General features: G+C 39.3%; 1 protein-coding gene across 2 annotated transcripts in view; it reads right to left on the reverse strand.

Annotated features, from left to right (window-relative positions):
* The window catches only part of LOC126419250 (WD repeat-containing protein WRAP73-like), a 99,521-nt gene extending 77,843 nt beyond the window's left edge, over positions 1 to 21,678 (reverse strand). For both annotated transcript variants that reach the window (XM_050086408.1, XM_050086406.1), the window contains exon 1: positions 21,244 to 21,678. In XM_050086408.1, coding sequence (XP_049942365.1) covers positions 21,244 to 21,399 — 156 coding nt within the window. In that variant the 5' untranslated portion in view covers positions 21,400 to 21,678. The remainder of the gene's footprint in view (positions 1 to 21,243) is intronic.
* Positions 21,679 to 23,480: the final 1,802 nt, after the last annotated feature.

The raw sequence follows: 23,480 nt of genomic DNA on the forward strand, positions 1-23,480 counted from the left end.
GGAAGAAAAAAAAAAAAAGATTGATCAACAATGGGACTGAAAAGTAAAACATTTGCCAGTGAAAAAACATACAATCCACCACAGTTTTTCTTACAATATGAAATGAGATAGCTTGCAGCTAACCATATGAAGCAGGCATTGAGTGGAAGATAGGTTCATTGATAGAAGACTGCTTGATGTAATTCTTTGTAAAAGTAGTTGGTAACAATAACTTACAGAAAACTTGTCTATAGTCAGAGAGAGAGAGGCAGAGAGAGAGAGAGAGAGAGAGAGAGAGAGAGAGAGAAAGAGTGTGTGTGTGTGTGTGTGTGTGTGTGTGTGCGTGCGCTATCAGGGCACCATAAAGCAATCTGAAGCAGTTCTAATGTGCTTGTCTACCACTCAACACATCTTCTTTGTGGTTAGTAGCAATCTATCCTATTTCATGTTGTCCATATTTTTCTCATGTATGACATTATGTAAATTAGTTAATGAATTTGATCAAGTTGCCATAAAGGGATGCATTTTGGTATAGTGTGTTCTATACAGTTATAAGTCAGTGACTTCAATCCATCAGCAATGAAGTAAAATAACCAAATTAACCAGATGACATCCTGAATTACTGCATTTCACTGTAGCAGTCCTTTGAAGAAATACTACTGCTAACTTCCTAATTTGATAAATGCTGCCTTGTTTAACTTCTTTTTGTTTCTTGTTATCAGTTCTGAACATAAAACTATCACTACAAATTGTAACTCTCCAAAAATTTTTGCATTGCAGATCTCAGCCTAATGGAGGAATGTTTGTACACAATAGCTCAGTGTTTGCATAAATCACTGAAATTCTAAGTACTTACTGTTGTGACTGACAATTTGCAATATTTCACAAACACAACTTTTATTTATGTAAGTTTACAAGGTTGATGACTAAAGAACAAAATAAATGTAACAATAACAATGCCAGTAAAAGTCTCCTTATTGAGAATTGAGGCAAACAGAAGTTCACTTCTAATTTTCCACAAAGGTTCATGGTAACACACACACACACACACACACTAGTAACTAGTAAAAGCCCAATTCAGAGACGGAGACCTAATCTTCAGCAGTCAAAATCCACGAGGTCAGCATCCGGAGTGAAATGAACTTCAGGGCTGGTTCTAGCCTCTAAATATCTGTATCCAGCCAATCAGGTTTCGGCGTACTGATACTTCCTGCAGGCCGTGTCTTGAGCTCCCCCTGCAGGAAGTAGTGCTCGGAATGTCTGTTTCCATTATCTTGTATGTAAATAGCCGATGTTTACCATGGTGCTTTTGGTACGTCTTGGACATAGACAACCCTGTCCTCTGTGGTGTAATATGGGTTGCTAGCCCTCAGGGGCCTACCATGGCTCCGGCATAACACTTACCTCCAAAAATCATCATAGTCTCCTTCTTGACTTAATTTGCAGAACCTTATCCACGAACAATATCTGTTCTCCTGTTCAGAATCAAGTAGAGGGCTTGAACGAGAAACTCTGACAATTATGCAATGATCTCATCTGCAGATTTCGTGATTCTGCTGTTGACAAGATTATTGTAGAGTCCTATTCAGGTGGGCTCTCCACACAGAAAGCATCTACTTAGATAGTACCTGTCGTATGTATACAGGATTTTTTCTTTTTTTTTGTTGGGGGGTGGGGGGAATATTCCATAAGCATGACATGTGGCACTAAGGATGTTATAGCATCAATGACACCAAATGGCAAAAGGGATGTTAAGATAGGTAGCAAAATATTCTTTCTTAACCAGTGCAATAGAAAACAGTTGCAAATTATCTGCGCAACCAACATCAAACATCTGATGATGAGGATGTGGGGTATTGTGGATACAGGTGAAAAATATAGTACAATATGCTGTAAACATCTACACATCATGTAATGGTGTGAAGGATGGAAATGCTCAGGTAAGTCAAAAGTGTCAATTTTGTGGCTGTTTTAATGAAAAAAAATTATTACTTCTGATGTTAAGGAATGTCGATAAACGAATCAATGTGATCCATACAGTCACTCACTTATTCTGGTCTTCCAGAAAAGGGACACTGCAAAAGGGTTTAAAACAGTCCCCTTTCAAACATTGCATACACACTGAAAAGAAGATGTTTGAAGTGATAGCAGAATAGAAAGTCAACTAAAATGGCTTGAAGGTAAGATAATTGAAGGTAGTGAAACACCAGAATAATTCAATATAGCTAATGCAAAAGAGATGGAGCAACAAAGCATTTCAATGACTGGTAAAGACACAAGTCATCTAACAAATGCACAAACTAAAGGTTTGCCGTCAAACTCTTTCAGAGTTAAGGGACATTTTATGCTCATGTCCTTTTTGAAGAACAAAAATTTCCTCTTTAGGAATCAATACAGATTCTACAAACAGCAACCTTGTGGAAAACAGTTTCCCAAGTTTGTCCACGAAGTCAAGAAGACACTAGATTATAACCCCTAGGTTGGTCTTGCACTGTAACCTAATGAACAAATCATGAGCCTGGGAAGTATCAGACCAGCTTTGTGACTATATTAAGCACATTCTAGAAGTTCCAAATGACTTGCCAAGTTCTAACATGGTGAAACAATCATACATAAATGTATCCCAAGTGAGAGTTATAGAGCTGTTATATGTCACCTAAACATGCACCAAATTTCAGAGACAGATGGTACAAGAGGGATCAAATTATATATATATATATATAATAGAGGGAAACATTCCACGTGGGAAAAATACATCTAAAAACAAAGATGATGTGACTTACCAAACGAAAGCGCTGGCAGGTCGATAGACACACAAACAAACACAAACATACACACAAAATTCAAGCTTTCGCAACAAACTGTTGCCTCATCAGGAAAGAGAGAAGGAGAGGGAAAGCTGAAAGGATGTGGGTTTTAAGGGAGAGGGTAAGGAGTCATTCCAATCCCGGGAGCGGGAAGACTTACCTTAGGGGGAAAAAAGGACGGGTATACACTCGCACACACACACATGTCCATCCACACATATACAGACACAAGCAGACATATTTAAATATATATATTGCAAAATTATCATGCGGATCATCACAGAAATTTGAGCTGATATGGAGTCTTACCATCATTCATTTTTCCTGAACATCATTCAAAAACAGAGCAGGAGAAGGGGAAAGAGGTGGTGGTGGTGGTGGGGATGGGGGGGGGGGGGGGGGGTGGAGATGATCGACTGCCGAAGTACATACTATCTCACACTCACGGTACAGTGGCTTCTGGAGTACAGTGATGTAGGTTTATGCACTGGTGCATTCTCTCAAATGACTTTAGAAAGACTTCATAATTTCCTTCCACATGCAATTTTCTTCACTTTTGCAATGAGAAGGTAATCATTCACACCCACAATTATACTCTGCAAATCATTATGAAGTGCATGGCAGAGAGTACTTCTCATTTACCAATAATCAGTGTTTCTTTCAATTTCATTCAAACATGGAGTGAGAGAAGATGGATTTCTTAAATGTGTCTGTGCAAACTGCAATTAGTTTAATCTTATCCTTGCAATACCTACAGTAGCATCATGTTGAAGGGTTGTAGAATACTTCTGGACTCATTACTTTAAGTTGTCTCATGAAACTTTGTAAATAGGCTTTTATTATGTAGTTTGCATCTACCTCCAAGTGACTACCAGTTAATTTTCTTCAGAATCTCCATAAGCTTCTCGTGTGGTTCAAACAAACCTGTGACCACTCCTGTTGTCTTTCTTTATATACATTCAATATCTTCTTTTAGTCCTGTTAGCAATGGATCTCAAACACTGGACAGGTCATATGAGTATTTCACAAGCAGTCTCCTTTGTAAAGTAATTGCACTTCCCTAGTATTCTATCAATGAATCAAAATCTGCCACCCGCTTTACCTACAACTGATCTTTTCGATTGTTCTGTTCCACTTCCTTACAAACTGTTACATCCAGTTTTTATTTATTTATTTATTTATTTATTTATTTATTTTATGAGTAGACGAATTCCAATTGTGAATTGCTGATTGTCATCATAGGATACTACATTTTGTGAAGTGCATAATTTTACATTTCTGAACATTTAAAATATGATGCAAGTCTTTGCATCACTTAGAAATCTTCTCAATATCTGACTGAATATTTGTTCAGCTTCTTTCAGACAGTACTTTGTTATAGGTAATGGTGTCATCTGCAGTAAATTTGAGGTTACTGTTAATATTGTCTGCAATGTCATTAAAGTACAACATTAACACCAATGTTCTCAACTCACTCTCAGGAGCAGATATGGTTTTTTTAAGATTTTATTTTTGTGGGGGCCACAGCATCAATGTGTTTTGAGAACGAGAATATGGTCCAATTAGGCTGCATTCTTTTTATTATCTGTGCAATCAGCCAATTTTAACCTTGGGTAATCTTCAAGCACATATCTTAAGCTTAAGAAATGAACCTGGAAGCTTACGACATGTACTTGAAAATGACCCAAGGTGAAATTGGGCAGTTGCACAAATAATAAAAAGAATACAGCCTTCTTGGACCATGTTTTCATTCTCAAAACACAAAGTTACTTCTACATCTGTCTATGACACTCTATCCAAGAGAACAAGCTGCATCCTCCCAACCAAGAAATCATCAATTCAGTCACAAATTTCTCTTAATATGATCATACTTCTGATAATGATCATAGGTGTGGTACTGAATTAAATGGTTTTCAGAAGTCAAGAAATATTGCAACGATCCAAATGCCTTCACATCTATGGTTTTCAGAATGTCGAGCAATGAAAGTGCAAGTTGGGTTTCACGTGACCGACACTTTTGTAACCCATGTTGGTGTGGAGGAGGTCATTCTGTTCTCACTACATTTGAGCTCTGAATATGTTCTAAGATTCCACAACAAACAGAAGGCAAGGATACTGAACAGTAAGTTTTGTGGATCATTTCTACTGTCCTTTTTGTAGACGGGTGCGATCTGTGTTACCTTCCAATTACTGGGCACAGTATTTTGTTTGAGGGATGGATGTTATATTATGGTAATAAGAGGGGATAACTCAGCTGCAAATATGGTATAGAATCTGACAGATTCCACAGGGCCCTGGAGCTTTCTTCTATTTGAGTGATTTTAGCTGTCAGTGCTACATATTAAGTTTTAGCACTCATCTTTGCAGTGGTGCAAGAATTTAATTTGGGCAATAGATGTGGATATTATTTGAAAATTGAGTTCAGCATTTCTGCTTTTGCTTTGCTATCCTCAACAGCAGTTCCTGTCTTGCCCCTTAGTATCTGGACACTCAATTTGGCACAACTAACAGGCTTTACATTTGACTAGTATTTCTTTGAGCTTTGAGAGAGATATTTCAATAAGATGTTGCTATGGACATCACTGAATGCTTCGTGCATTTCCCTTCCGAAAAGCAAAGTGTGCTTCATTCATCATCACTATCTGTAGCCCTATGCTTTGTTTCACACCTACTATGCAGCAGCTTTTTTTTTCTTTTTTTTTTTTTTTTTACAGTGACTGTATACCATGGGGGTCCCCCCCATAATGAACTATTCTAATAAGCACATACTTATTAAGCGCATAGTCAATATTCTTTTAAACCTGACCCACAGTTCTTCTACATGCTCCTGTTCAGGTCTGCTGAACGTACAGATCCGCCTACTTGTTTAGTTGCCCTTTGTACCTAAGTAATCTCTGTTGTGGGAACTGTCTCACGGTCACAGATAATGGTTTCAACGTGGATATCCTCAAAGAGGTCAGATCTATCCCTTGCCATTAGATTCAATATATTTTCAGCATGAGTGGGCTTCCAAACTATCTGTTCTAGATAGTTTCCAGAGAAGGCATTTAGTAATGTTTTACAATACATTTTGCCATGCCCCCATTTACAAAACCGTAATTTACCATAATGACTCCGATATACTTAGTATCATCGGGACACTTACGTACTAGCAAACTGAGAATTTCTCTAAAGTTTTCGAATACTTATACATGTGAGTCTGGCAGACAATGGTAGTAAGTTTATGCCCATTTTTGATACTAAGTTTTATCCAAACAATCTCACATGCAGTATCTGTTTGTATTTTGATGGATCTGAGTTTCTTTTCTTTTGTGACAAATGCACCACCTCCAGTTCCCATTAGCCTATTCTTTTCACATGTACTTACATTTTCTCCAAAAATCTCAGTGCTTTAAATTTCTAGTTGTCACCAGCTTTCTGCACCTAGTATTATATTAGGTCCACTGCTTTTGAGGAGTGCTTCAAACAGTGGCACTTGTTGTGAATTCTTTGGCAGCTAATCACTAGTGTTTTAGTATTCAATCCAGCAAAGGATTTTTTTTTAATTTTTTTATTTTACACCAACACTTCTGAGTCTCTTAAAACTATCATTATCTGGACTTGATGGAGAGTATCCTAATCTAAAAAAACTTCTGCACATCTCACACACAGTCACCTTACCTGGATAGCAGCCTCTGATCAGTGCATGCCTGACCCATTTAGGGGGACCCTATACTTCTCAACCTTAAAGCGCACTAATGCAAGTTTAGGAAGTCACAGCCTGTCTTGTCATAGAGCCGTTGGAGTCCCTATTTCCTGCCCTCTGCTCAACTTAGGACTAGAGGGTCACTATTAGTTCTGGGGACAAAGCTGCAAACTGTGAGCTTCATTGAAACTCTATGAGCAAAGCTTGTCTTCATCATCTCTGCAGTCACAGGAATGGCCAAAGAATTATGCCACAGCCTATACAACAGGTATCATTTGTTCCAACATGCATTGCAATCAGCAGTCGAGTGCACTCTGTTACCTCAATGACTGATGGAACAGCCTCTTCAATGACTGAAGCCCCCAGCCATACTCACTGAGTACATTTGACATTCCTTCCCATCCTTTGCTGCAGTTTCCCTGCTGGTGATTGTGAATGCTTTCTCCCTGATCCCTAACCCTACAACTAACATGCCAATTACAGCTGAGTTGATGAACAGTGATACATCACATACTTTCTGTAGAGGAGAAATGATCGACAGGAGAGGACAGCAATGTAGGTATGTTTGGTATTCCTGGTTCATAATGTTCAGCAGCCCTCTCAATTCAGCCATTCATAGCAGCTTAAATTCACTTGCAGTAGTCAGGTCAATTTCCAGCTGCTTACACAGAGTTGACTCATCCCATGCTCAAGAACAGCATATAGGATCAGACACACATTTTAAAATATAGTATAAAGTCTGGGTTTGGGACTCCCCCAGAAACCCTTCTCCCTTTCCACTTTTGGAGTAAATGTGTCTACCTCAGTGGGACAAGATATCTTACAGGTCGTCTCCACTATTTTACTGGATTTTCTCAAAGTTTTGCAAGGCTTACTCCAACATATCAATCAGCTATTAATTCCATGTCTCTTGCAGCAGAAAGTCCAACATGTGTCTGCAACGTAGGTACTGTTTTGTTCTACCGCCACTGCGGCACTAGTGTTATAGTTCCGCACATTCACACTCATTGTCTTTCCACTGATGCTACTAAAGCTGGATAATGTTGTGTTTATACACTCCTGGAAATTGAAATAAGAACACCGTGAATTCATTGTCCCAGGAAGGGGAAACTTTATTGACACATTCCTGGGGTCAGATACATCACATGATCACACTCACAGAACCACAGGTACATAGACACAGGCAACAGAGCATGCACAATGTCGGCACTAGTACAGTGTATATCCACCTTTCGCAGCAATGCAGGCTGCTATTCTCCCATGGAGACGATCGTAGAGATGCTGGATGTAGTCCTGTGGAACGGCTTGCCATGCCATTTCCACCTGGCGCCTCAGTTGGACCAGCGTTCGTGCTGGACGTGCAGACCGCGTGAGACGACGCTTCATCCAGTCCCAAACATGCTCAATGGGGGACAGATCCGGAGATCTTGCTGGCCAGGGTAGTTGACTTACACCTTCTAGAGCACGTTGGGTGGCACGGGATACATGCGGACGTGCATTGTCCTGTTGGAACAGCAATTTCCCTTGCCGGTCTAGGAATGGTAGAACGATGGGTTCGATGACGGTTTGGATGTACCGTGCACTATTCAGTGTCCCCTCGACGATCACCAGTGGTGTACGGCCAGTGTAGGAGATCGCTCCCCACATCATGATGCCGGGTGCCGGCCCTGTGTGCCTCGGTCGTATGCAGTCCTGATTGTGGCGCTCACCTGCACGGCGCCAAACATGCATACGACCATGGCGTGAGCGGAAGACGGCCTAACGGTGTGCGGGACCGTAGCCCAGCTTCATGGAGACGGTTGCGAATGGTCCTCGCCGATACCCCAGGAGCAACAGTGTCCCTAATTTGCTGGGAAGTGGCGGTGCGGTCCCCTACGGCACTGCGTAGGATCCTACGGTCTTGGCGTGCATCCATGCGTCGCTGCGGTCCGGTCCCAGGTTGACGGGCACGTGCACCTTCCGCCGACCACTGGCGACAACATCGATGTACTGTGGAGACCTCACGCCCCACGTGTTGAGCAATTCGGCGGTACGTCCACCCGGCCTCCCGCATGCCCACTATACGCCCTCGCTCAAAGTCCGTCAACTGCACATACGGTTCACGTCCACACTGTCGCGGCATGCTACCAGTGTTAAAGACTGCGATGGAGCTCCGTATGCCGCGGCAAACTGGCTGACACTGACGGCGGCGGTGCACACATGCTGCGCAGCTAGCGCCATTCGACGGCCAACACTGCGGTTCCTGGTGTCTCCGCTGTGCCGTGCGTGTGATCATTGCTTGTACAGCCCTCTCGCAGTGTCCGGAGCAAGTATGGTGGGTCTGACACACCGGTGTCAATGTGTTCTTTCTTCCATTTCCAGGAGTGTATTTGTTAGTGATCACTCAAAATGTTTAAGACAATCTCTGAGCCTGCCGATTGAAAAGTGTGTTCTATAATATGGGTTTTTAGCTTAAAGAATGTTAAGCAAACTGATATCCGTCATTAACTTGTAAAGATTCGTGGTGAAAATGTATGATGGATTGGTGAAAAAGTGGGTGAGACAATTCAATGGTGGGCAACCCAATGTTCATGACAAAGCATTGTGTGGGTGGCCTCCTTTTGTCCATGATGGTTTGGTTGAGAAAAAACAAATGAGAAAATTCATGCGAACAGATGGTTCACAACAACAATGCTTTGTGATGAGTTCACACACACACACACACACACACACACACACACACACACACACACACACACACACACACACACACACAGAGAGAGAGAGAGAGAGAGAGAGAGAGAGAACTATTTTGCATGAGATTGACACAAATCACTTAAATTGTCACAAATTTTGTCCCCGTTGGGTTCTGAAAATGCTTACTGATGTCCACAAAATGAACTGGCTTGGGAGTGCTTTCAGATTTCTTACCCAGTACAGTGGTGAGGTAGATGAATTTTTAAACAGAATTGTGACCAGTAATAAAACTTGAATTTGTCTTGTTACTTCAGAATCAAAAACAAGGCACTCATGGTCTTGCAAAAAATTAAAATTCAGAACAATGTTATCACCACAAAAAATAATTGGGGTCGTGTCCTGTCAGGGTGGTGAGATACTGTAAAACACAGAACACTTTGGTTTGCCATTCAAAACAAAAGGCACTGGAAGCTTAGTCAAGGCACTGTGTTGCTTCATGACAATGCATGTCCCCATTCTGCCGTGGCTGCTCAAAACCTTATTCAACAATTTGGTCAGGAGCATTTTGATCACCCATCGAAGTCCAACCTCGCATCTTCTGACCACCACCTGTTCTTTAACTACAAGCACACTTTTGGAGGAAGGCACTTTGCCAGCAATGACAACGCAAAAACCAGTGTTCGGCAGTAGCAGTCTTCAATGGTGGCATCTTTTATGAAGAGGATATAGAAAAGTTAATTTCCTGCTACAACAAACTTCTGAACAATAGTGGCAACAACACTGAAAAATAGTTTAAGAAATGCCCCTTCCTGTAAAAATAAATTTTGGTTTGAAAAAATTTCTTTAAGCAGCTTTTTCCCAAAACAGTACTTAGTTTCTGGACATACCTTCCTCTGAAGCTCACTCATAGTACTCGCGTTCAGAGGTGTAACTATCACTTCCACTAATGCCTCAAATTGGCACTGTATAGTTCAATTGTTGTTGTTGTGGTCTTCAGTCCTGAGACTGCTACTCTATCCTGTGCAAGCTTCTTTATCTCCCAGTACTTACTGCAATCTACATCCTTCTGAATCCGCTTAGTGTATTCATCTCTTGGTCTGCCTCTATGATTTTTACTCTCCACGTTGCCCTCCAATACTAAATTGGTGATCCCTTGATGCCTCCAAACATGTCCTACCAACCGATCCCTCCTTCTAGTCAAGTTGTGCTACAAATTTTTCTCTCCAATTCTATTCAATACCTCCTCATTAGTTATGTGATCTACCCATCTAATCTTCAGCATTCTTCTGTAGCACCACATTTCGAAAGCTTCTATTCTCTTCTTGTCCAAACTATTCATCATCCATGTTTCACTTCCATACATGGCTACACTCCATACAAATACTTTCAGAAACTCCTTCCTGACATTTAAATCTATACTCGATGTTAACAAATTTTTCTTCTTCAGATACGGTTTCCTTGCCATTGCCAGTCTACATTTTATATCCTCTCTACTTCGACCGTCATCAGTTATTTTGCTCCCCAAATAGCAAAACTCCTTTACTAATGTTCATCTTATATCCTCCTTTCAAGACACTGTCCATTCCGTTCAACTGCTCTTCCAAGACCTTTGCGGTTCCTGACAGAATTACAATGTCATCAGCGAATCTCAAAGTTTTTATTTCTCCTCCATGGATTTTAATACCTAATACGAATTTTTCTTTTGTTTCCTTTACTGCTTGTTCAATATACAGATTGAATAACATCAGGGAGAGGCTACAGCCCTGTCTCACTCTGTTCCCAACAACTGCTTCCCTTTCATGTCCCTCGACTCTTATAACTGCCATCTGGTTTCTGTACAAATTGTAAATAGCCTTTCGCTCCCTGTGTTTTACCCCTACCACCTTCAGAATTTGAAAGAGTGTATTCTAGTCAACATTGTCAAGAGCTTTGCCTAAGTCTACAAATGCTAGAAATGTAGGTTTGCCTTTCCTTAATCTATTTTCTAAAGTAAGTCGTAGGGTCAGTATTGCCTCACATGTTCCAGTATTTCTACGGAATCCAAACTGATCTTCCCCGAGGTCGGCTTCTACCAGTTTTTCCATTCGTCTGTAAAGAATTCATGTTAGTATTTTGCAGCCGTGACTTATTAAACTGATAGTTCGGTAATTTTCACATCTGTCAACACCTGCTTTCTTTGGGATTGGAATTATTATATTCTTCTTGATGTCTGAGAGTATTTCGCCTGTCTCATAGTTCAATTATCATTCTTCAAATACGGTACTCATCAAACATTGCTCAAGGTACTTCAAGGTTTCATCATCTTGTTTTCCTTGCATCTATCTCCTTGAAGATGCTGCACTAACTAATAATAGTTACTAAAAAATAAATTACAATTGTCTTAAACATCACTTTCATTATCTATAATGTATTTAAAATTAATGATTTTAAAGCTAGTTCTTATTTCCACTATGTCGTAGTATTAGATTTAATATATGTATAGATAAGGACTTAAGAAATAGACAGTACTTTGTTTGGCAGCAATAATAGTTTAATTTCTTTATGTATGTATTCTGTTTACATATTGCACAACAATTTTTGTAACTACATGATCTATGATAACTGTAATGTTATACAAATACCTTGATAAACAGTAATGATAAATACAAAAGTAAGGAAAAACTGTGGAAAATGGCCTTGGAAATAACCCAAAGAGAACTAAAAATGAAATAACTATATTCTATAATGTAAAAAACAAATGATACAGACTGAGCTATTTCTAAACTGCTTCACTGTTTTGTGTGATCTATTACCAGTAAGGTACAGGGTACAAAAAGATACAAATCTGCAAACTAAAACAACTGATTAGGAAGAAAGTGAGAAATATAGATTAAGACAACTCAATTAAGAAAACAATATATGAAATTAAATTAAACAACAAATTCAACACTGAAGGAAAGGTCTGGTAGAATATAAATACTTTAGGAATAAAGGAAAGCACCGAAAAGCAGAAGCATGGAATTGTCAACAGCCCCCTCCCCCACACCCACACTCTCTCTCTCTCTCTCTCTCTCTCTCTCTCCCTCCCTACATGGTCCCAGCTGGATGTATAATTACGGTGCTCTATTTCGGCAGGTGGACTAGGGTCCTCAGATGTCTCACTGTCTCCACACTTTTCACCCCACAAGTACTCTCATCCTCCATCCTGTCACTCCCACCACCAGTACACGTCCCCATGTCACCTTCAGCTTACATCACTCCCCATTGGCTCTGACAACTGTGCATCCTATGTCTAGACCATGCACTTGCCTATCATCGCTCCTGCATTCCTAGCTGGCAAACTGGCTTCCTTCCTCCAAGCTACTAGCCACACACTCCCAGCCCCTCTGCCCGTCTCTCCCCCAACCCACCCGACTCAATCCCCCACCCCATCATAGTCGACACGCTCAAATGCAGTACTGGCACTTTATGTCCAGTTGGCGCAATGTGGGGGCACAGGTGTGTGTGTGTGTGTGTGTGTGTGTGTGTGTGTAATCTAGCTCAAAAAATGACTACTCCGAAAGCTAGCAAGTTTTCTTTCTTTTTTGCATGCTCTTCTTGCATGCTTCTGCTTTTCGGTGAGTGGTCTCCTTTACTCGCGAAGATTAAACAAAGATGAATGAAGCCCTTATGTGAACAGCAAAAATTGTTGCAGATATGGACAGGCAAAACAAAAGAAAATACCTTGTGGATCAAGCACGCCATTAAAGTAAAAGTAACAGTTTCAAGTTGGGAACGGCATGAACACAACAGACATGTTGTGTTATGTTAACCATTTGGAAATATAAATAATATTTATTTCTCACTTTTATTTATTTATTTAGTGTTCCATAGATCAAGGGAGCGAGTGAATCATGAATCTTAAGGATATGGAATGTGTCAAATTATACAGAGTTCCAATGGAACTTACATGACAATAATGATATAATGAAAAAAAATTACAGAACGTATACTGAATTAAGGGAGGGTTGTGTTTCACTCTGGAAGGATGAGTAATACGCACAAGAAGCAGCGTTATGCTAAATATTACCATGAAATTACAATAAATAAATACATGAATACAAAAACCAAATTATCACTTGTCCATGATAGTACCCAAAAAATAGAAGAGAGGTGAAAATTTGAACTTTACTTATACCTAAGAAGACAAAGATTTCAATGATACGATACATCCACTGTACTAGAATTTCTGACATAAAATTAAGCAAAACTAGTTCCAACAAAAAAGATAAAAAAATATAACAGACTTTTTAACTCCGCTATGCCGGTCCCAAGCCTGGAGCCTCATTTACATGAGATGAGGAAGGAGGAGGGGAAGGAGTAACAACCTCATAAAAAAAACCCTGAAAACCTGGGTCCATCTGGCTTCGGATGATAGCACCCAGTAAGAGCCCCCTGCCTACGGATACTAGATGAAACCCAGTCAACAGTCTCAAAGGTGGAAGAAGAATCTCAGTTCCTAACAGGTGAGAGAGTTAAAGTACCAAGTGGAGTAAACTATGAAAAACAATCATTTTGGAGTAACAATCCGATCTTTCTTTGGAATGTATTTCCTCCACCTACACAAAACAATTTCATATGCAGAATGGAAAAGTTGCTAAATGAGAGGACTACCCCAGGTGGTAACTTGAAAAAGGAATCGGGACCTGGGATCCTGGGGAGTCCCACCACCTGCATATGACATGAGTCAGAGTGTCTCGAAACACTTTCCAAACTGAAATTTAGGAAGAAATACTTCATTGGGACCATAAACATAAATTCACTCCTCTGAGTCAGGAACCAGAAAAAAATTGGAAAACCTCCTGCAAGAAATTCACATCTTGCTGTACAAGAGACCAGATTCCTGGACAAGCACATCATGGACACATAACACTACAGAGTATTCAAAGGAAAGCCAGCAATAAAGATAATGATTAATACCCCTCTCCTGGGGACTGCCTTTTACATAAGCAAAGCAACAGTGAACAGCATCATAGACTTTTCATCAAAATCTGAAAGATTATTCATACTGATAATCAAGCACAAAAACAAGAAGAACCCACAGAAAGTACACGGTGATTATAATTAAAGTCAAACTTTCAAACTGCTGTAGAAATAACACCACTGGTTAGAACGATGTCAAATTGCAACAGAATATTATTGGAGAAGGGGGAAATATATGGCAGAAGAAAACTAAAAAGTTAAAAAATGTAGCAATAGATGGCACTATAATCATCATCATTTAATAGTGGTAGACTACAAATGACAAATGAATCATATGACAACGCCTAAGGTGTATGTTTGATGTTAAACAAACTTTACTACTCTGTGTGTAAGGGTGTACAAGTGTGATACTGTTAGTTATGTAAGCCCATCCATCACGCAAGGTCATATCACATCGGATGGGAAAAATCAGTTTTTAATTGTCCTGAGGCCAAAAACTGCATAAAAAGCATCAATCACTTTGGTTTTTAATTGTCCTGAAGTCAAAAACTACATAAAAAGTATCAATCAAATTCAATTCGGATTATTAATTTCCGTGTGGCTGGTGCAAAACGTGTTCAGTATGCCATCCAATGTTTTCTGCAACAAGTTGAAGTGTTTCCGGGGTCACGTTCAGAATGTGCTGCGCAAGGCGTGCCTTCAGTGCAGCTAAGTCAGAACATAGAACACAACATCTTTCAGATAGCCCCACAGCCAGAAGTCACACGGATTATGATCAGGTGATTGGGACAGCCAGGCTGTACGGAAATGCCAGCTGATAATTCTAGCACTTCCGAAATGGCGCTTCAGCAGCTGCTTAACTGGATTTGCAATGTGCGGCGGTGCGCCATCTTGCATAAAAATGATCCCATCCACACATCTACCCTGTTGGAGAGCTGGAATGACATGGTTGTGTAAAAGACACACACAGTGCTTACCAGTGACAGTACAGGTAACAGGACCACAAGCACCAGTCTCTTAAAAAAAAATACGGCCCTATGATAAATGATGCCTTTTCAGGATAAAGTGGTACTGGTTGATTTGCATGTGGATTTTCCATTGCCCATATTCGACAGTTCTGTGCACTGACATATCCTGTCACATAGAAGTAGGCTTCACGTGTCCACAAAATCTACCACAACCAATCATTGTCCACTTCAATGTGAGCATGAAATTTTGAAGCAAAAGTCTCTCTTGCTGGCAGGTCATCAGGAAGCAACTCATGCACATAGGTTATTTTGAATGGAAAGCAAAGGAGGATGTTTCGTAGGATTTTACGCACGGTGCTCACAGGTATGTCCAATGTTCGGGCAATTCTCCATGAACTACGTGTTTGCACACCACCACTCATTGCTGTGGCCACTGCTTCCACTGACGTCAAATCATTGATTTCCCCCATGTGTTGCAGACCAAAAGAACCCGTCTTTTCGAATTTCCAAATCATTTTTTTTAGACCTACGGCAGTCATCGGACCAACGACTTTTTTCAAACCCTTCAGTGTCCAGAACGTCTGCAGAGTGATGTGTGCACACTCATCATTTTTGTAATGCAGCTTTACAAACAGAGTGTGATCCTGCATTGAGAAAGTCCTGGTGAACTTTGCAGATGCAAAAGGAGGAAAAGATGTGTACCCAGTGTGTTTATACCAACTTCAATAGGTCATGCACATGAGGTGTTTTCGTTTACATACTCTGATGCATACAGTGCAAACTACTGATCAATTTTCACACTATTTTTTTCCTTCAGTCATACGTTTTTCTCCTTCTCCAATAATATTCCGTTGTAATTTGGCACCATTCTGATTAGTGGTGTTATTTGTACATTGTTTTGAAAGTGTAACTTTAATTATTATCACCCTGTACATGACTTCTGGGATCTGCTGGGAAGAGAAATTTTCCAGATAACTGTGAATTATACAAAAATCCTACTGGGAACTTCAACACACAAATTGGGAGAGAAAGAAAGTATAGAGACATAGTGAGAGACTATCCAGCACACAGGAGAACAAATCAGAACAGAGAAAGGCTCACTGGACTCTGAAAAACTTTTCAGTTGAAGTTAATGTCAACTCATTTTTGCAAACTCCCAAGAAAATCAAAGACATGGTTATCTCCAAATTCCAACCTACGAGAATTCCAATTAGACTGTGTAGCAATAATCAGGACAAACAACAGAGAAGTGATGAATGTTAAAGTAATCATAAATGGTAAATTCGATTCTGATCACTACCTCTCCAAAGTTAAAATGCGTTTTCTCCCACCAAAACGAAAGAGAGACCCCCCCTCCCCCCCAAAGTGACCACATACAACAAACATCAATCAAGACATTATAAATCATAGAAGAAAACCACTCCTCTAGAACAGAGACCTGGCAAAGCCACAAAGAAAACACTCTGTCCAAAAAAGACAAAACGGACAATCTGGTGGAATGATGAATGTGAGAAAGCACTTGAAGAGAGAGTCAACACATCATGAAGATGGAAAAGTTCAGGAAATACGGAACACTGGGGACAATTCAGAAAACAGAGGAAAGAAACATCAAGGATATTCCGCAGAGTAAAATGATCACTTGAGAATGCAAAATTACAAAACCTCCAGAATAGCTTCAGAAAAATTAATAAAAGAGATTTCTCTCAAACTTTCAACAACAAGCTCAAAGGATACCAGCTCCCAAGTGTAAGCTTCAAAAATGAACAGGGCAAAACTGGATTGAACAATAAAGAATATTGCAATACACAAGCCAGATACTTCGAGGAGCTGCTCATCTGCCCATCTCCAGCCACCAAACTGGAACTTCTGGCTCCTCCCGAGAACCTAGAAGATGATACGTGACCAACAAAAGAAGAAATAAAGGAAACCCTAAAATATCTCAAACACAACAAGGCCAGCAGAAAAGACTCAGTATCAGTAGAAATTCTGAAAAGGGCAGAACTGGGAATCCTTGACAATTTACACCGAATCTTCCAGCAATGGGAGACAGAAAAACTGCAAGATGAATGAAAAATGGCACTGATCCACCCACTCCATCAAAAAGGTGACAAACCTGCAGATGCATGACACTATTCCCACCCACCTACAAAATCTTCTCAAAGGTACTGCTGAATGGAACTGAAGGAATCCTAGATAAACAACTTGGAGAATAACAGGGTAGGTTCCGAACAGGCCGCTCCCGTGCTGAACAGCTTTTAAATTTGAAATGAATAATCCAACACAACTGCTGAATGGCTAAAATATAGTGGTAGCCTTCATTGACTTCAAAAAGGCTTTGACTCAGTGGATAGACAGACCCTAGATAGGATCATCAGAGAATTTGGAGTCAAAAACAAGCTGGCAAACATTATCAGAGAAACCTTAACAGGCATAACTTCCAAGACAGGTGGGCAAGAGAGTGATGGATTATCACCAATACTATTTAACTGTATCCTGGAGAAGATTGTGTGTAAAAGTGTGCCCACTGTCATTTTTAAACATGCTGGAAAACAACTACTAGTAAATATCCAATTTATAAGTAAACAAAGACAGTATGCTATTATGACTCTTACTTTTCTTTAAATACAAAATAAGATATACCATAAATGTCATCTGCTTTTGAGCTGCTTAATTTTATAATTGATTTTATGATATTACTTAAATGAACCACTTTCCATTCACATGCAGACAAAATGTGTTCAGAATGTTATAGGAAAGAGATAGCATCCTTATGGCTCAGTAGCAATAGAGGAACCTAAATGAGAAACTTGAAACTTTCAGCGCAGGTCAGGAGCATGTACGGGAACTCTGGTTCAAGTTTAGAAGAACAGTTTACCATGCACCCCAGCTAGCACTCAAGCTTATTTCAAGGTGGATATTGAGTTTAGGTTCAGTTGAAAATTCAAGATTGAAAAATCAACCTGTTACACAGCTTATTTCAAGGTGGATATTAAGTTTAGGTTCAGTTGAAAATTCAAGATTGAAAAATCAAGCTGTTACACAGTTTACATCAAGCTGTAAAAATTTAGCTTGAATTAAAATAATTTTCCCAAGCTTGAAATAAACTGTAATTTCCCTGGAAGGCTGTACAGCAGATGCGCGCGCAGCATAGCTTCCATAGACGTCCACGGGAAGCACCACAAGCGTTTATAAGCGATGCACTGACGGCCATTTTACCTTTGTGATGCGCGTTAATGATCGTTGACTGTTGTGAAGTTTGTTTTATACTGGAAAATAGTTCGGTAAGTGTGTGGCGTCTCCTGCCTTACAGCTACACCGTGTCTGAAGAGGATATATAGTGTATTACAGGTACGTTGGTGCATTTTTCTCTAGTGGTACGTTAATATTACAAATGATAAATATTATTATGTAACGTAAAGAAATATCATATTCTTTTATGTAGAAAAATTGAGCTTGGGTGAAAGTGAAATGGATTACCAGCTAAGAATACATATTACAAGTTGTTCAGCAAAAAGAGGTCATTTCAAACTAGCTCTCTAGTATGTGGCACCAATAAATTAAAACTTAATGTTATTTTACCTTTTTAAAATCTCGCCTTTTTATATATATCGCCCTATTACATTTGTTTACTTGTAAGTACTCGCGTGTGTCACACCATGAATGAATAATCGTGAAGTGCGAAAAGTTTCTTTGCGAATACAAATAGTAATGACATGGTGAACGGGAAAAAGTACATCAAGAACCAGTCACTACATAGGTGTCAGTCTTTTTTATTTACGTAGCTTTGACTGCTCTTTAATTGTGGTAATATGAAATTTCTTCCCGTTAGTATGACACTCTTGCACAAAGTAAACATACTCAAGAAATTCAAGTCTAAGAAGTCTTAAAGTTGGGGCAACAGTAAAATCAGAGCTGCAGTCTGTTATTACTCCATCAGTCTTGAGAGATTTTGTTGAAGCTGTTAATTCTTTCTGTGATGATGGACACAAAATTTCTTGTGACTCATGCTTGGCAAAAGTTAAGCATATTCATAATAAGTGTAACATTACTTTTCATGGAAAGTAGTGGCAAATTTTGGATCTGGGCTGTACTGTGAAGGATGAGTCTATCGAGAATGATTGTAGTACTGTTGAGAAAGCTTACCATATTCCAACATTTATAAACAACAGGGGACACTTCTCATTTGACTAGAACTTTAAAAAAAATCTGAGTTTATTGTGAATGTTTGTACCTTTTTAATGTTGTATTAAATAGTGTGTGTTTAGTTGCATTAACATAATTGGGGATAGAATAAAACGTCTACATTTTTCTAAACAGTAGTTTCCTTATAAGCTTATAGTATGAGGTGTATATGATTTCAAGTAATTGTTTCTTTATAATTCAGATTGAATGGCCCTGAAACTGTTAGAAATAGTGATGTGTGGCTTCTTCATGAAGTCATCGCAAAATTACCGAAATGTAATCTTTACTTTAAAAATTTCAAACAAAAAGTTATTTCAAATTACTTTAAAAACTCTTTGGAATGCAGTCACCAGAAGCAGCTGCTTACTCAGTGACATTTATACTAGTTAATGATTCTTACTTCATCACTGAGTTTGAAGTTATTTTGGTAATCTGGGGCATAAATTATATTTAGGTTGATCAGTTTCAACTTTTTACATTTTTTATGTTTAGGTATGGCTAACATTTTCTTTTACGGGCAGAAGTCAGCGATATTTGATCCTGCTCTGGTCTGTGTGCTGGGGCCGGAGGGGCTTCAGAATAATTAAATTTGAAAATAAAACAATTTTAAACACTTTGAAAATAAAAATTTTTAAACATACATGTCTTAATAATTTGTTTAACACCATTTCCATTCTGATATTTATTTAATTAATTAGGTTCAATAAATTCAGATTAATAATTATATAGCTTAAAACAAGCTGTAAATACCAGGCTGTATTACACGTGTGTAGATACAGCTGGAGCCAAACTTGATAAGTCAGGCTTGAAATATAGCTTGAACTCTGTCAACTTTGATGTTTGTTTCAAGCTTGAATCCAACTAACAGGCCTGAATATTCCAGCTTTGATCAAGCTTACATACTTGAACTTTACATCTGGAAACAAGTTTGAAACCAGCTTACTGTGCTATCTGGGACTAGACAGATATGTATCCAGTAGAACAGTTCATAATGGGAGGGAACCTCCATGGTATACAGTCACTGTAAAGAAACTTCTAAAGAAACAGAGATTACTGCATAACAGGTGTAAAAAAAAAGCATAGACTATAGATAGAGAAATCCTGAATGAAATGAATTTGGCTGTTAAGGCAGCAATGTGTGATGCCTTCAGTGACTACTGTAGCAAAATACTGTCAAGTGAGCTTTCACAGAACCCAAAGAAATTCTGGTCATATGTAAAGGCTGTTAGCAGTACCAAAGTTAGCCAGGTGGTATATACAAATCGAACTGACCTTCACTTAACCAAAATTCTTTAACATATAATGTGATGTTTTTGTTCTTTCCTAACAGAATATTCAAATTGTCAATATCATTTCTTAAAAAGCATAGTATTTATTACAACTGATTCACTGTTACATGATGGTGCGACTAAATTGTTCTGCAATTGTACATCTGTTTGCAGACTCCTCAAGTGTGACTTACTCTTTTACTTGGAGTTGGCTTACTAACACAAGATGCTAACTGCTTGATGGTTTTGGGACCAGCCACTGATGGCGAAGGAGATTCCCTGGAGCCAACCATAAAAAACCCATTGCTTCTCTTTGGTAGTTTTCTCATCCTAGAGCTCACCTGTACTGTAACTTGTTTTTAATATAGACTCATCAATAGACTTGACACTTGCATCGAAACAAGTGTCAAGTACATAGTGCTGTGAAATGTGGGGAAAACCCGCAAATTGGCATTTAGAAGAAAAACAACAACACCGAAAATGCAACAGGAGCGTAATATGTAGGAAATCGTCCATGCAACCTGCCACTGAAGATGCCTTGCAGAAAATAAAAGCGAAACTAAAATTGTGTTTCATTCAGTTGCTGTCAAACGGTCCATAAAGTAAAAATTATCAATATACCGTAATAATACACGCAACTGAAGAAGACAGGACTACAAAAGATGAAAATTTCTACTACTTTATTCGTCACAGTTAACAATAATGCGCAAATCGCACTAAACATCTAACACACTAACCTCAATAGCGTCATCACACGTAAAGGACTGAACAATTTCGCCGGTTTCTGATCTTCTAACTACGAGCTGATGTTGGTGTGCGCTAGCAATGAATCCTCCATTAGTTGACAATTGACAATGCCACCCACTTGTCCTAAACGTCTGAGAAAATCTCATGGCAAATTCCAGCTGACATCGGTAGCAACACTACGAAACACTCGGCAAGCAAAATGTAAACAACTTTTAACAAGGATGTCCGTCCCGCCACTTTCCGAAGGAGTGATTGGTTCGTGTGCGGGAAAACACAGGCTTCTCGATGTAAGTTACAGGGTTTCAAGTTTGTTCTCTTGCAAATTATTTCTGACGATTGCTCAAAATAGGAATTATGCTTTAATTCTTCTATAGAGAGAGAGAAAGAATGTATGGATACGACTGGTAGGCCTACTGATCCATCAGGTTCCTCACCATCGCCAACAAAATATTACTAAGATTTACCCGTCCGATTATGTTTTCATGGTCGTGGTTTATTGACAGTAGTGAGCTTGTTGTATTGACTTTCTTTTTTAGTGGCTTCATTTTCAGTTTTCGTGGTGTGAGTGCGCCAGATATTTATGTTCATTGTGTGTACGGCCGTGTTCCGTGACATTATAAAATTATATCTTTGTTTTTATTTTTGTTTTGTTGTTACGGTTACGGTGTAACTTATGGTTGCAATAAAGAAAGGAGCAATAGGTTACTTTCACTCCAATTTACCGTACTTCGCTCTGTGATTTTCTGCCAAACATAATTAAAGACATCAGGTTACGAGCCCAGGCAAATGCATACTTACGGTATTTGTTTTGTTCTGTGAATTCGTTGCTTTTGATCGGAGTTTTATTAGCGTGAACCGTGACGCTCAAGTTCTGGGACCGTCGTATTTCGCTCGTCTATTGTGGAAAATATCCGTTTTTGTTTGGAACTATTAGAAGTTTGACTTACATTCAGCCTACACGAAGATGGATAAATTGAAAACGTACAGTATCCAGAAAATTTCCAACTGTTGAACTGCTGAAAAAGTGCACGATATCATCGAGGGGAAATCGAGGCCAGATGAAGCTGGTGAGATTCAAACCGCTTGGGACGACTTAAATGCGAAGGCGATGCTCATTCTATCTACTGCTATGGAATTTGACCAATTGCAATCTTCTACGACGCGCACAAATGCAGCGGAAATGTGGGCTAGACTAAAGACTATTCACGAACAATGACCCGCATAATGTCACCAACAGACACAGTCGCACAACACATCAGTCGAGTCCTCGGTACAAGCATTAGCTGATATTGGGGAATCTGTTACAGAAGTTGACAAAATCGCTAAAATTTTGGTAAGTCTACCAGCAAAGTTTGCAATGATTTCAACTGCCTGGGACTTGTGTGCTGAAGGTCAACAAACGTTTGACAATTTGACTTTAAGGTTATTGAAAGAAGAACAAATCTTTTACAATGTGATGAAAACCCAATAGTCTTTGCAGCAGTTAATGTGAACAAAACACGCTAATTCAGTTCAAATACCACTAACAACAGTGCGTCTAACATGGTCAGTAGAGAAGACGTTGAATGTTATCACTGTCACAAAAAAGGACATTTTAAACCCGAGTGCAGAAAACTTTTAGAAAAACTTAATAAGAAAACTAATTCGTCTGAGCACCAAACTTTGAGTGCAGAACATGCGTATGGTTTCGCTCCAGGTTGCGAAAGCATTTGGTTAGCTGACAGTGCTGTGTCAAAACAAACGATGTCACGCAAAGTGTCGTTCAACACATTTATGCTAATTCAGTCAGATGACTGATTTGTTCAAATTTGAGACAACTCGATCGTCAAAGCAGAAGGTATGTTGAGGGTAAATAGCAACCTCGCACATTGGAAAACTCATTATAGATTCCTAAGCGACAGAAAAATTTATTTTCAGTGGGAGCAGTCGCAAAAAGGGGAATGAAAGTTATTTTTTACGACAAGAGAATGGAAGTTCACAGTTCAGGCCTAATTGCAGCAGAAATTAAGATGGACAATCTGTGTTATCAAATGTTGTTTAAATGTCCAGATGTACTACAGGCAAATCCTGCTTCCCTGAATTCCACCATGAACTGGAATGAGAGACTTGGGCACATTCATTTCAGTGGCCTCAAGAATAAGGCTGATCTGAACTTAATACCTGGTTTCAATATGAATAAACTTGAATATTGTCATTGTGAACCATGTCAGTATGGCAAGATGAAAAG

This window comes from Schistocerca serialis, chromosome 9 (assembly GCF_023864345.2).
Source record: "Schistocerca serialis cubense isolate TAMUIC-IGC-003099 chromosome 9, iqSchSeri2.2, whole genome shotgun sequence".
In the NCBI taxonomy this organism is placed as follows: Eukaryota; Metazoa; Arthropoda; class Insecta; order Orthoptera; family Acrididae; genus Schistocerca; species Schistocerca serialis.